This window comes from Diachasmimorpha longicaudata, chromosome 7 (genome assembly GCF_034640455.1).
Source record: "Diachasmimorpha longicaudata isolate KC_UGA_2023 chromosome 7, iyDiaLong2, whole genome shotgun sequence".
Taxonomy (NCBI): domain Eukaryota; kingdom Metazoa; phylum Arthropoda; class Insecta; order Hymenoptera; family Braconidae; genus Diachasmimorpha; species Diachasmimorpha longicaudata.
In genome coordinates, this window is record NC_087231.1 from 6,049,107 (window position 1) to 6,061,791 (window position 12,685).

The 12,685-nt window shown below is 37.4% G+C and overlaps 2 protein-coding genes across 4 annotated transcripts in view; both read right to left on the reverse strand.

Moving 5' to 3' along the window:
- The window catches only part of LOC135164484 (tyrosine-protein phosphatase Lar), a 284,343-nt gene that overhangs the window by 242,378 nt on the left and 29,280 nt on the right, over positions 1-12,685 (reverse strand). The gene's annotated exons all lie outside the window — the stretch shown is intronic.
- Positions 4,180-6,676, reverse strand: LOC135164313 (uncharacterized). 3 transcript variants are annotated; one of them, XR_010299271.1, is made up of 5 exons: positions 6,382-6,676; positions 6,093-6,261; positions 5,314-5,576; positions 5,005-5,129; positions 4,180-4,758 (listed from the first exon to the last, which is right to left on the reverse strand). XR_010299271.1 is itself a non-coding variant. In XM_064124545.1 (4 exons), exons 1-4 carry the CDS (start codon positions 6,450-6,452, stop codon positions 4,752-4,754), a joined length of 510 nt encoding a protein of 169 aa, XP_063980615.1. In that variant the 5' UTR covers positions 6,453-6,676; the 3' UTR covers positions 4,180-4,751. The 3 variants fall into 3 exon arrangements, 1 of the variants encoding a protein (XP_063980615.1); XR_010299272.1 differs by adding an exon at positions 5,686-5,749 and having other exon boundaries at positions 5,005-5,576; XM_064124545.1 differs by lacking the exon at positions 5,005-5,129.

Here is a 12,685-nt window from a genome sequence, read left to right on the forward strand (position 1 = left end):
GTAATAGCCAACGGACTCTAATTATTCTGGGCCAATGTGAGTACTGTTCCGTAAAATTAGTATTACTCTTCTCATAGTACTAGACATTCACCCTCTGAAACAATCTATATTACAACTGTTTGACAGTGTATTCACGTGTCTATGTATCCACCCACGCTAAATGCCTATTCAACCCATGTTCCACCCTTCTAATTCTGCAGTTCTGCTTGCATAATTAATTATTCCAACCTCTTCATACCACCTAGACCATCGTCCGCCATCTACTTTTACAGAGTAGGATTCAGTGCTGAGGACTTGGAAAGACTGTGTCAGGCCCTCTTGCAACTTTGCGACACCTGCTGGGTTTCTCGTGACAACAGAGAGAAAACTTCTTCATGGGAGATAAGAGAGAGAGAAAAAAAAACGGAATTAAAAAGAAGAAAAGACAAACCAAAGGGAGAAAGGTGGAATGAAAATAAACGACTCGTCAGCGTAGTGTGATGAAGGCTAGTCTGGATGGTGGATGAAAGAGAAAACGAGTCCGACGAAAAAGCTTCATCACACTCCTCCTGCTCCTTCCACCTCTTTGGCCACTTTTACCTCCCCATGTCGTTTTTTTCTCTCTCTCTCTCTACTCTCAGGGACTAATCATTTGTTAGGAGTAGCCAACATCCCTCAGCCAATGAGGAATCGTTCTTCAACGAGATATATCTCGAAGACGCAATATATTCATGATTCACTTCACGTGTATCGCCAAGAGAACTATTGCTCCAGTCGAAGCTCTGATTGATTTCAGGTACATTTTTATTTTTAGTATTGATATATTTCTATATTCCACGTGTATCGTGTTGCTGGGTGGGGAGGGGGGGTGTCAAATAGATATAGAATATCTACATTTCCATGTATGTATGATATATATTCCATTACTCGTTGATGTCTGAATGTATCTAGCTGCGATATTTTTTTATTCGTCTGCGCTTCACTCCATGCAAATGCTTGCATTGAATCGCAATGAAGTAGAAAAATCAGAGTAGTGAATATAATAGCAGAAACACAGGATGATACACTAAATGAAGCATTCTGATGACAAACATCAATGTGAATGCGAAATCAGAAGCCGACCAACGAGTAGTGCAAAAACAACGTGAAAAATAAATTCTTGAAATTGTGAGAGTATATTCAAGTTGTATGTGTATGCATTGGTATGTTTGTGCATGTGTAGCGCCACTGGTACACCAATAGAATATCTCGACGTTGATTTTCTGGGTATACACCGAGAAATTTCTAGATGTAAATAGAACATACATAAACAATAAGAAAAGCGAACACGGGGGGGATAGCATATTGGCTTGATGTGGATTGTAAGCTGAATATTTAGTAGTATAGCTTGATGGTTCAGCCGGGTATTTGATTTATTCGACGGTGGAGAAACATATGTAGATAACTTCGAGAGAAGGCACCGCATCAAAAAAGGAAATTGTGAAATATCGGAGATTACAGGTATTTTGCTGAAGATCCACACGAACGGAGCCCTTCGGAAGAATAACATCCTTGTTAAGCTGACTTCCGGTTTGTTCAAACGTATACAGAAAAAAAATCATAAATAAAAGTATATTTTTGTACTTGAGTTAAGTCTGTACGTTGGGGTTAAAAGAAGTATAATAATGTAGTTATTTCAGGGGTATTTTATGCTTGATCCTAGTGTATTCGATTTTCGGTGAGGATGTCGACAAAAAGTTGATTCTTCCACTGGTCTATTGGCTGCTTTGATGAGATTAAAGAGCAGAAAAATGTTTGTCTTCAATGGGCGCAGTCAATGTTGTTATAAATGATGGAAATATTCTGAATATTTTGAAGGTGAAAATGGTCGCAAGATGGCGGTACTCTATTTTGATTCGGGATCATTAAAGAGGGGCTCTAATAACTAACTACGGAACATTTCAGTGACTCTTCAATATGTAATGTCTCTCACTACTCAAAAATTCCTGAAAGTTGAATAATTCCTTTTAAACGCTCAAAATTCCGAGGATGAAACCCATTTAAATTTTTAATTCGATTAAATTGAATTGGATTTCAACTGTCATTAAAAATTCCGGGGAATTAATGTTCACGTAATTGAAACATTTTTGGTGGTATGAGGATCGGAAAATTGAAAAATCATTAAATTCCCCAGAATTCACCTGTCACTGTAAAAATCTCTTCTATTTTTTATTGAATGAGTAATTACAAGAAATTCCACGATATTCCACTTAAAATTTTGAGAGACGTTTTCAAACAAGTAACATATATAGACCTACCCCTTTCTGAAATTGAAAAATGGATAAAAGAGGAACGCTATAGTAAATTAAATGGTTTTACCCGCCTTTGGGTGATACCACTCGGTAGGAGTCCAATTTCGCTCGATACTCTGCTACGTATATCTATCACTCTGTAACCTAATCTCGAAACGACCGCTACCAAATTACACGAAAAAAAAATCATAAAGTGAATCAGGTGAATATCGAAAAGTGAACTGAAAATACTATTTGTTACAAATAATTACCCTTAATACCCTAAACTACTATTACTATTCCATAAAACGCTATCCAATCGCAAAGCTATTAACCTTGATTCTTCAAAAAAATTCCCTACTACACCAACACTTGGCTGTGTTGCATATGAAAATATATTTCACTACATCCAATAAAAGAAGTTTCACGATCAACGTTGATTGTATGCATTTTGACAGTTTGCTCCGGAATTAATAAATCCCTTTTTGCGCAACCTGCAGAGTTTGTTGTATTGTAAAAGGCCTGGAATACAACACGAATGGGGCATTCTGGAGATTTATTGAATCAAAAAGCTCTGGGGAGGGTAAAACCATTCACTATGTGATCCGGCATCAATTCATCTCTATGTATCAATCTCCCTCCCCGCCCTCACCTTCCCGCTCTCATCCATTCAGTTTTTCATACACAGATGATGCGTCCATTGTTGGTCCCGTTTGTTAGAAAATACACGAAAAATAGTACTGAACAATTCTAGTTACCTAGGTGGATTGGGTTACAGGGAACCATTGTTAAAGCCATTATTATATTCGGCGAATAAGACCTTGAATTACTTTGAATACCATTGGAAATAATTCAATAAATAATTAGTAAGTATAACAAAGTTGTGTTAATTGACGGTTTTTTTTAATATGAAACGAGGAAAAACCTAGAGTGAACTGAATGTAGGTCACAAAGCCCAGAAGAAAGCTCGTCATCTAATGAATAGGTTTTGTCTACTTTCTCCATCTAAAAACGCTGTTTATCTTTATGTGAACTTTCAAGCAACTCTCTGGTGCTTTTTCCGGCGATTCGCTCTCAATATAAATCAGTGATTTAATAAAATTACGGATTTTTTCGAGTCACTCTCGATATCACAGTGAATATAAAATTATCGGCTGGGATTTAATTTCTAAATAAGTCAGCTTCTGATCCTCACACTGTTGCCAATCGATGAGGATTTTTTTTTATAACTGGGAGGGTAGAAAAACCGTCTCTCAATTTTTTTCACATTTTTCCCACACCCCATTTCGGAATCATAATTTGTTTTTTTGTTTCAGTCCACGAGATCGTCCGCGCGTGCTACGCACGCGCCATCTTTTCCAAATCATAAGAATTGAAAACTCTAGAAAATGAATGCTCTTATTCTATCTTCGAAGTTAAAATTAAAACTCATGGAAAAAGACAATTGGGAAAATCTTAATATATTTCGATTGCTCTAAGATTGCATATACTATACAGTGCGAGGCAGCATACGGTATACAGAATCGAGAACATTTCCGCAAATTCGAGATTTAGTTATAATAGCGACAGCAATCAGTCAAGTCAGGAAGAGGGCGTTCTTAGTCTCATAATAATCTAATCTAATAATTAAAGATTTTCTAATTATTTGTGAACATCAAATTATGCGATTGAGATTATTTATTCCCTTCACATAACCAAGAACATCGCTGCTTGCGAATTTTTTTTCGTGAGTAGTAGTGCAGGAGACATTGTTGCCGCACCAAGGTGTATACCTGCGACTTACAACCGTAGGGAAGGTTCAAACTGAATGTCTGCAAAAAAATCGCGTTTTAAATTTTTATTAATGAAACCATTAACTCCAAATCTATGCCACTTGCGTTCAATAAACATTTACAGGAGTGGGACGGATTTTGAAATGAAAACAAAAATAATGTTCCAACAATTATAATTGACATTACAACATATGTTAAGAAATATGAACAAACATTAACATGAATACATCCTTTGTATCACTTATCTGTGATTCCGGAGAGCTTTATCTACTTTAATCATAAAATTAATTAGTCTTCAGTTTTCTCTGTTATATATAAAAAATACAAATGTTTAGTAATACTTTTTCTTCAAAAACAGGGCCATATATTGAAATAAATTCTGAATAAATACTAATGTTCATGAATAGATTATTATAATTCCATCTGTTTTGGTTGTTAAAGCTAAATGAGTATTAACCTTACTGCTATGAAGTTGGCAGTCTTTAAAAGTAAAAAATCAGATTCTTAAAGAGCTCAAGCTTGTCAATGTTTCATTTTTGTGTAAAAAAATAACAGTATTAAACTTGTTATAGAATTAAATTTTTGCGTAAAAAAATAACAGTGTTAAACTTGTTATAGAACTCAATTTTTGTGTGAAAAAATAACAGTCTAGAACTTGTTATAGAAAAAATTTTCAATTTTGCAATTGAACTTCCAGAGTAAATAGCACGTCATTAAAGCTATTCAGCTTTCAGTTTCTGAAACAAAAAAGATTATCTGTTCTTAATAACTGTTTAATGAATGATTCAATGCATTTTCATTTATATTTCCATAGAAAATTTTTTTTATTAATGTTCTAATGAAAATATTATACTGAATTCTGCTTGAAACTAAGCCAACATTAGATGAAAATATTGCAATATTCTCTTGCATTGAAGGGAGAATAGTGAAAAATTAAAAGTAATTAAATTTGGATAACCATAACCATTAATAAAAAAAAGTACCTTATTCGCGACGTCCATCGCCTCTCCAGATGCAGATTCAGCTGCCCCTCGTTTGAGAATGAGAGGAGGTGCTTCGACAGCATCATCCAACTTATCTTCATTGAGGGCTACATCCTCAGTCAGGACTGCAATGTCATCCATGCTGTTAATATTCAGAACAAAACCATCCCCACGACAATCAACTCGACCTTTAATGGTCATTTTGATTCCCTCGATCAAATCTTCTCTCGGGATGTATGTTACCACGTGAATGGTCATGCGATGGACCCTTGTGCAAAACATGCCAGATCCATAACTCGAACCACTTACCGTGGTAATGCTTCTGAATGGCTCTTTGAGCCATCCAGTGATCTGGACTGGCCCGCGAGCAGCACAAACGTTCTCCATCTCAATTTTTTATATGAGATGACCTTCGACCTTCCATTGTCAGCTCCATTCGTAATGTTAAATGTGCCAAAGATGTCGAAAGTGCTCCTACGTGCAAATTGAAATTCTTTGTCGCTCACAGTGTCCGTTGATCGCCGATACTGTGGATTGGCCGCTTTAATAATCCCTCCAGTGATTTTTATTATCTAAAAAGTAAAATTTCAAATTTTTCATATATTCTCATAGATATTCATTCAGATATTCGCATAGATATTCATATAGATATTCATTTTGTTTCCAAAACAGAAAACTGACCTAGAAAACTGAACTGGGCATTTATGTTATTTATTCGTTGATATTTTTTTTCCCTCAAGGTTCCCTACAAATAAATAACGTACGTTCTTACGTTCATTTGTTTGCAACGAACCTATCGGGAAATATTCGATAATTTCGGAGCTCTTGTGGTATTATATGCGATAATTTTTTCATAATTCTGCCGGTAGGCTATATATAAAAAAAACAAACGATAACTTAACCAAATAAACCTCTCTTCATTTCATGGCACAATTCTCTTTGCCGAAATTTGGATAGGAAAAATAATCTCCTGAATACCACTCGATCTTCAACATTATCGAGTATTTCCCTCTAGGTTCCCTACCACTCTTGTGGTATTATATGTGACAATTTCACTTTTTTTCTTTTTGAATGGAAATCACCTGTACCTGATACATCTTGATCTCATCCTTGTATTTGAGAGCATCATCCCCCGAGCAAAGTATGCGAACCCTTCTGCCATCATTGTTATTTAAAATGCACTTGTAAATCCACTTAGATGGAGACTTTGGCAACTCTCTCAGGTCTTCAATGCTGTCGACGTAGCCGATGATTTTCCTAAGAAAAAAAAATGAAATTACTCTCCGAACACGTGTCAATGATAGGTTATGATGATTGAATGCATAATAAATTTTTGAAATATGTTCATTTTTTAAAAATAATAATAGGAATACTTACATGAGTGTAGCTGCAACATTGAAATGATCAATGGCTCTGTTGGTCGTATATTTAATAGGTGGAGATGTCATGATGTTTCACGATTATAAATTATCTCCTTTTTATAATAGGATAAAAACACTCAAACACGTTGCCAAATGTGATGGTTTTTACCGGTTCATTTGTTCCAGCCCAATGTGCGACTAATATAATCGACAGATGTCGCTTCGGTTTCTGTCTTACGCTTACGCATTTTCGAGATATTTCTTCGAGAAATATCGATATCGATCTGTACACGGGTCTCCTTTTTATAATAGGAATAACGCGGATTTTCTTCATCCGATTTTTACTTTTCACGAATGGAAAAAATCCAGTGTTCCGGATTTGAGTAATTTTTTTAGTAATCCCTAGGCGCTCCTAGTGATAAATCAAAACCCCGATGATTTGGTAAACACTGTCAAATGATTCTACTGAAGTCCTTTAGCCCATAGACAGCCTAATTTACAGGGGACACGAGTAACTGTGTTCCCGATATTCCTGCCCTTGATAAATCAATAACACTTCGACAGTTGAGTCACCCAGCAGAATTGTTATGGAAACGATGCCACATTGGAATGAGTTTTACTGCGTTCAAGACTTTTAAGACCAGCTTTTACATCACCCAACGTTAAATCTATCGTACCGAAATGAGTTTCCGTGGTGTGCTTCAAACTCTAACCACAATGTCGATCCGTCGTGAATTAAAAGTCCGGGTGAGGGTTAAATTTAAAGTTTTCCTAGCGATCAGGATCGGCGAAAGATAGTGACGATGGGGTGTGGGTGAGATGGTAGAAGGGGCAAGGGTGGAGGAGGGGTATTGCGGTAAAAGAGGGTGAAAGCCGAGAGAGAAAGAGAGAGAGAGAGATGGCTCTACCACGAAAGCTTTGCCAGAGGGCGAAGAGTTGTTGGTCGCAGTGGCTGTGTTAAAAGAGTCAGGTGAGGGAGGCGGGTCTGTAGATAAGATAAGGGTGAGAAATCGTGGAGCTCCCTGAATGCGCTAACATTAGACTCTGGTGCATAACCACCCCCTCTGCCCCTCGCCCACTTGCTTGGTGCACCTCTTTCCTCAGCCCCTAAACCTGCTGGTGTTTTCGATGTCCCCCAAGTAGAGAAGACCAACCCTTTCACACATAGAACTGACACACATGCATTCAACCCTCCCTCCCCCTCCTGGTGTCACACGAAGCGTGCTACGGGATTCAACGTGCCTCACCGAAAGGCCTGAAACTCGCTGAGCATTATGTAACCTATATTCAATGCCTTGGGCTCCTACCACTGGTGTATATGTATAGCTAAAGATTAACTGTACTCTCGGACGATATATACCCATCCAGAGTGTTACACGTTAACCCTCAGCAGCTAAACCAACTTACCGAGTCGTGACGTCTATATCGATCTTCCATGCCTACCAGTTGTGCTCGTTCATCGATGTGCAGGAAGGACAACGTCCTCTTTATTTACTGGGCGAAAGAATTTTTAATGAGGGAAAAGGTTGACGGACAGTGCGACGGAAACCCTTTTTTGCTGAGAAGAATATTTACGGAGTTTGCGGACATTTACTTGACATTAGCATGTCGTATAGAGGGAATGTATTGATTTAAGGGCGGTGAGTGAACATTTTTGTTTATTGTAGTGCATGAAAATGATTTTCGTTTTCGTATGTCTCTTATTTGATTATTTAATTTGTAATTTTTTGCACGAATTACGAAAAAAAATTGAATGAAAACTGTCGAGTAAATATTTTACACGACGATAACCTGAAGCAAGTGCGGAATTATTTTGATGAGTGATAGAATTTTAATTGTGTCAGTAATTGGAGGATGATTGATTGGATGAGCACCTCTGAGAATCTTTCGTCTGATTAAAGCAACGAAGTGAAGGAGTAAAAGTAATGGGCATCTTCAGTTTATTACAACTGCCAACAAGCTGTAATTATAATTATTCGTTAGACTCGAAGTGGCGCTCGGGTTGAAGGGTTCACTTTGATTTAACTACAGTGTAATCTGTCTGTTAAGTATCGAGCACTTGAAGCTTCGTGTTGAATGACTGTAATAACGAGACTTTCCCTTAACAGCACCCACTGGTGTGAGTAAACTAGGCTTGGAATTTTTATTTTCTCATTTCTCCAGTGGCAGATGGAATATCTATGGCCTAAGTTAGGTGCTCTAGACTAAGGTACAATGAGAACATCAATGAATTAGTAAGTGCGAGGGTAGACCGGGTGTCAATGACTGCAGCTCCGTTGAACTTTCGAATGTGGAGTATGAAGCGATCGACATACATGTATATGTTGAGCAAGTCAATTAGAAAGGGCCGTGACGAAGAAAGGGAGAAGACTTTTTCTCAGAATAATCAGAAATGAAGAGGAAAAAAGTTTAAATGAAAGAATCAGACAGTGATAGAGTAGTCGTTGGATAGAGATAAAAATGGTGAGCAAATTATAAGGAGTTTTTTTTCATTTCCTATTCACTTTAAAATTCCTTTCCTTTGTACCGAATGCTGGACTCACTGAGAATAATTACACGGGTATGATAATAAATAGTCAGTAAGGGAGACGAAAGGAGCTGAGGACATTGCTCACCGGCATGTAAAATACACCGAGAGGTAAAAATATAAAGAACTGTCATGAAAATAAGAAGAGAGAGAAAACAAGTGGAGTTAAGAGTGAGAAACGAGTGGTATGGGCCAAAGGCTGTTACAATTTTGCAATGCAAATTTTATTGGGGTTATACGACACAATTGCGAATATGTATATACGTGTTTGGGTAAAGTGGTGTACATGGTGAAGTAGATCGACTTTAATTTCTATTTAGACACATATACTCTTGCAGCTGGAACAATTCTTAGAGTTTGAGGAGAGAGAACAAATATTTTTGCATTTACATTTTGCTGATATTTACCAACTGTGAAATTTAATGAATTATTGAAAAAAATCTCTTGAAATATTTGCATTACTAATTAGCAAGACATTTTTTACAGAATGGAAAAAGCTATCGTTTAAATATATATACTGTGGGTAGAAATTGTACAATAGTAACTATGATGCAGGCTCTAGTACCTTTATGAAACTGTAGAGAACGCATGTATCGTTTTCTATACCGCTACGCAATTTATTTAGAATCTCCATTGCACGGGATGAAAAGTAGTGCGATCTGATTGTGGTCAGCCATTGCTGGCGGCGGGCTTCAGTGCGAGCCGGTGTTCCTTTCAGTGTATGTCTTACATCTACGAGTGCTCTATTCAATAAAAGGGATCAGACATTCGTTTCTTATCCTGATATATTACTCCGGTGAAATTTGTGGATCGGTGATCGATGAGATCATTCCCGAAAAAATTAAATAAACCGTTAGGAAACCTTATCTCTGAGAAGGGGTCTACAATAAAGAATTAAGTCAGTACACATTCCTTCTGAAAAAAATGTTATCAACAAACCGTCGGACGGAATTATTTCAGAACAATACGTGGTGATGTTCAAAATATAGAAAAAGAGGTCATGTTTATGGTACACAACAACTGCTCCTGAAGGCTTGAGTTAATGTTTGTTTGGTGCTTTATACCTCTTCCATTGTGAGGTTGAAATGAAATGCAATGAAATTGTAGGTAGAGATTGATGTCGATTTCTCGGAAGCGCCCAAAATTAAATCCTCGTATTTCTCATTTTGTAAAAGTCACTCGGTGGATTATAAATTGTTCTATTCAGAATAAAAAAATCACTATTTTGGGTGGAGTTGTGTTCAGTAAAAACAATTTCATGATGAGTTTTACAACTACTAGTGCCAAGGGAAAAATCTTCCTGTGTCACCCTCATTTTTTAAGAGCTTTTTTTTCAAATATCCACGAACTTTTCTGTCTCTGCAGTCGTATTTGGTGTTCAATTTTTCGGAGTGTGAATAATTATCCACTTTTTTTTGTTCACAATACCCGAGGGTATTTTTCAATGCATTATTATTCTGCAGCACTGCACTTCCAATGCAAATTATGATATTATGAGTGTATCAGAGGGTTATGAGTGTATATATGTTTTTGCTCCACATTATGATGCAAAAGCTCAGTGGTTGAAAATTGAACAATGTGCGCGTGTGGAACGCCCTATCGTGTGACGCCTACAGCTTTCTAGGCAGTTGGTGTGGGTGGTCGGGGGTCAGAGGGGGAGGAGGAGGATGGGGAGCTTTGGTTGGGTGAGGTGGGGGTAGGGGGTGTAAATACATCTCATGAATTTAGGTTAGCATGCAAGCAAAACCGCAACACTTGGACTGAGCTTGGAGGATTAATTATTGTCCAGGTTGGTTGCTTGATAATCGGAACAAATTAACTGAGCACGATGGTCAACGTCTGATCCAGTCGGTGAGGTCACGCGCAACACTCTTCACTGTTGCTTTTCCTTGACACTTTGGTGATACTGCGGTTATAACCACCACTTTGTGTACAAATATTTTTCTTTTGCTATTATTCGATCTAGTGCCACGCGATATCACATACCAATGGGTAAATGCGGCGTTGGAAAGAAATGAGAATAATTAATTAAAGGGGAATTTCATTTCACCGGATATTCCGGTGTGCCAATGGATGAAAAATTTGTCAACTTCGTTGGAATATTTGAGGGAGATTTGTTTTGTTAGTCAATGGATTTTATTGCCAATGTCATGTTGTTATTAATTTGGAAATATCAGGGGAGGAAAAATTATTTATGAGACTTGTAGTCTACTTGTTGTGAAGTATTGTTGTTTTAAAGAGCTCGTCCACCAAAATAAAGTTCGTTTTGATGAGAAATTCAGTGATTAAATTGAGTATATGAAGTAAATTGATGAATGTAGGTAAATAAATTGAGCTTTTCTTCATGAGAAAAAATATGGATTAAAATGGGACCTCCAGAGGGGGAAAAGTGGAATAGAGGTTATCTTTATGGTGAAAATGAGACTTTTAAATCTAATTTTTCCATCGAAAATTGACCTAAAAAGTGATTGAACGTCATTTCGTCCCACGTGTCCCCTTTTGGAAATCTAATTTTTACCCGACTTTTCTTTCCGTGTATGAACCTTCGAACCTGGATAAAGACAATCAGGTGAATCAATAAATCAGTCATTTGAGAATGGCGTATGAGGATTAAAAAAAATTGCAATCCATACCAGCAAAGTAGAATGACCAGACAGTCGAGTTGGTCTGTGGTAGAAAAACACGACAATCTTCAGCGATAAAAAATAACCGGGGGAAGTGCAGTAGTGAAGGCTCACACTCGTTAATAATCGTTACATGTTGGCAATGAGACAGTGATATACGGGCTAAAAGAGTATATCGTTAAAGGCCGTACAACGCTTGAACTTGGCAGGAAAAAGTGGACGTGTATGCACGTAATGTGAAAACTCACCCCTGTTTTTCATCTCCCTCTTTTTTATCCCAAACTATTTGGATTCAGAATATTGTTGGTGAACTCACTGACAATACTCCTTACTTTCTAATTCATAAAGATGAGAGTGGGTCTGAACGATAGCATTCGACAGCCGGGGAAACTTCCAGCGGAATTTCGAAGAAATCTGAGCTTTTCATAAAAAACAAATACTAACGTATGTCGGCACAGAGACAAATATTCAATAAAAATTGCGTATCTTTTCCATGATTTAGAAGCGACCTGTCCAGTTAATTACCGTCCTCTAATTGTTAATTAAATTTTCGTCCCGATATCGTCTCGTAAATTCCCTTTGTTACTTTTGAAATCGATAAACGAACTTAACTTTAATCGTTGACAGTAACTGAAGTTTAATTTTTCCGGAATATTTCCCTCCGTATGAAATAATTTTAACAATTTTTACTGGTACTTTTTATTGTTATTGAAAAAAGTCTCCAATTTATTTCTACCGCGTTCGTAGTTTGAAGTGAAAATTCCTCATAAACTTCCATTTTCCCCTGACGAATACCCCCTCACCATCATGATGTACGTTCAATATAGGAATTGTGGTTGTAGTTTGACAGCTAATTTGCAAAATGCATCATCGGAACCGCGATTATTCCCCTTGCGCCAACGTAGGAGGTGTTTCGTGTCAAGAACAGCGGTTTCTCTACTAGTGTAGTTTCCGAATCGTAATGGACGCTGCTGCTCGTGTCGATCAGTATGCAGCAGCGTTACGTAACATCGGAGTGGTGCACGGACCATATCCATTTCAGTCCCGTTGAGAGAGAGTTGGATGGACAGATAGAGAAAGGGAGGGAGTGAGAGAGAGAGAAAGGAGCCAAGTGAATTGCAACTTGAACTCTATGTAAATGTTCCTGTGTGTGGATGTATGATTTGTAC